Source organism: Montipora capricornis, chromosome 9 (genome assembly GCF_036669925.1).
Source record: "Montipora capricornis isolate CH-2021 chromosome 9, ASM3666992v2, whole genome shotgun sequence".
Lineage (NCBI taxonomy): Eukaryota > Metazoa > Cnidaria > Anthozoa > Scleractinia > Acroporidae > Montipora > Montipora capricornis.
This window is the reverse complement of record NC_090891.1, coordinates 21,103,819-21,106,318: the sequence shown is the minus strand read 5'-3', so window position 1 is coordinate 21,106,318 and position 2,500 is coordinate 21,103,819. Positions and strand designations below refer to the sequence as shown.

The 2,500-nt window shown below is 37.8% G+C and overlaps 1 protein-coding gene across 2 annotated transcripts in view; it reads right to left on the bottom strand.

Moving 5' to 3' along the window:
• Window positions 1-2,500, bottom strand: part of LOC138016365 (pancreatic triacylglycerol lipase-like) — a 46,186-nt gene that overhangs the window by 11,258 nt on the left and 32,428 nt on the right. For both annotated transcript variants that reach the window (XM_068863517.1, XM_068863516.1), the window contains one exon: window positions 60-248. In XM_068863517.1, the coding sequence (XP_068719618.1) occupies window positions 60-248 (189 nt within the window). The remainder of the gene's footprint in view (window positions 1-59; window positions 249-2,500) is intronic.

Genomic DNA, 2,500 nt, shown 5'->3' with positions numbered 1-2,500 from the left:
TTTAGATTGTGTAACACTGGTGTAAGTACTTAGACACCTGCAGCAGCTTCAGAACTCACTAGAAGGTTCATCCAAACAGCCAGGATGAAAGCTGCCACCATTTGGAAAGAAGTCAGTGTGTCCCACGTGATCTGAAGTCCCTATGAGTGGCATGTTTGTGTGGACAATGTCGACGTATTCGGCATCCGTTTTATCCAGATGAACTTCGGCATCGGTTGCAGTGAAATGGGGGGCCGCAGGATCCAAACCTGTAAAAGATATCAGTAAACGACAGATTGCTAGTTTTGCCGTAACTTAACTTTCAAACGTACATATCAATAACAATAATAGATAATAATATAGTATACCATTACACTGCGTTTCAATGGTTAACAAAAATTACAAATTACATTTAGAAAAATTAAATGTTATTTCAGTATGTAAAAATATGCAAGAATATGCAGAAATGCTTAATATATACAAAATATTTATATACAAAAAGATACAATAAAGTTTATAGATTAAAAAGATAGGTCTTAAGTTGAGCTTTGAGGGTTGTCCAATACAGAAATAATTTCTTCAGAGAAAAGTGGAGTGAAAATCACAAATTGTGCGAATAAATTACAAGAGAAAAAAAACCCTATCGGTGAAGTCAACGGCTTAACTGCAATACCCTGCCACCTCGAAGCTTTACCCTAAATTGCGTGGATACGCTGATACGGAGATACGCATATAGTTCAAAACCACTTAAACATAGCATTGTTAAACTTATTTTAGTATTTAAACGGTAGATATAGGCATATTTTTATCCCCCAAAAAATTTTCATCTGTTCGGATTTCCTAGCTAAATTAAAAGTCTAGTGATCCGAAAATTATAGGGATCAAAACGTACCTTTTCGAAAATTTTAGGTGACCTTTTTAGGGTAAAAATCCGTTAAAAATGAGCAATTACACCATTTTTCAGATGTTCGAAAATCCTAGGAGAGGCAGGAAAGCAAGAAATTTTACAACAAATGTTCCGAAAATTATAAATCTCAAATCGTCTTCCGAAAATTGACGTCGGGTGCCCCTGATATGTAGATGTAATTCTCGTTCATAAAGCACGATCATCGAGTGAAAAACAGTAATGTTTCTTAAAGCGCGATCAATCCCCTTGTTGATATGTATCTCTCGTTCTTATAGTGCGTTGATCGAATCATTTTACAATTCGGTTAACTTTCATTTTACGGTTCGGTTAACTACAGGAAATAGCACTCGATTCCTGTTTAAGACTAAGCGCTCATTTCAGTGATTAGGCCTAAGCACTCTCGTAAAATTGCAGCTTTCATTTTGTGCTTCGGTTTACTACACTATTCACGAGTGCGTGTGAAGAAGAAAGCACTGCAGTACACTTTTCACGAGATCTTGTGAGGAAGAAAGCACTCGTTTACTGATTACACCGAAGCGCTCGCTTCCGTGATTAGTCCAAAGCACTCTCTTGAAATATTAGCTTTCATTTTGTTGTTCGGTTCACTACACTTTTCACGAGATCGTCTTGCCCTTGAACAATTTTCAGTCCTCGACTACGGGATTGCGGACCGCGATGGCAGTTCATTATAGCGATATTTCAAAAGTGTAAGCGCTCGTTTCAGTGATTAGGCCTAAGCACTATTGTAAAATTTCAGCTTTCATTTTACGGTTCGAAGAAAGCAGTCGTTTACTGATTACGCCGAAGCGCTCCTTTCGGTGATTAGGCCTAAGCACTCTCTGCTTTGTGCTTTACCTTGTTGGCGATTGTGGCAAAATTGTCATTTTCGCCATAGTTGCCAAATTCGCCAACATTTTCTCTTTTTTGGCTATTTTTGGTTGTTGCGTGCATTTCTGGACATATCTCCGATGACACCGAGCCGGACGTTCGGCGAACAAGTTCTTGCTGGGGTAGTAATAATTTTTTGGGTTTGTTAAACATCCTTCAATGTTGTTTTCACTTACTTATTTTCATAAATAAATAACGTATCAGTTATTCCGAATTAATAACAATTTCAATTAGAATATCAAATGGCAGTTTTAATCCAGGGAAAGGCGTTCAGATTATCTTTGTCTTCTACACTGATTTGACTGAACAGCTAATAATTTATTGTTGTCGGAGATTGTGTGAGAAGTGTAGTTGACCGAACCGCAAAATGAAAGCTAAACTTTTGCGAGAGTGCTTACTGGGGCCTAATAACTGAAATGAGCGCTTAGGCTTAATCAGTAAACGAGTGCTTTCTTCTTCACATAATCTCGGGAAAAGTGTAGTTAACCGAACCGCAAAGTGAAAGCTAAAGAGCGATACCTGGTTTAGTCAAGTTGTCATGTCCATTTTTAATTCGTTTTGGAAAACGGGGGAACGTTTTAGCTCACTTAAGGTGCTTGGATACGGTCGAGGTATAACGTGGTTACATGGTATTCATGGGGATTTGTTTTTGCTTAAATGAGTGCTTAGTATTTAAACTAGTGAATGGTAATCAGTGAGATCAACCAAGCCTAGTGTGCAGTTTAG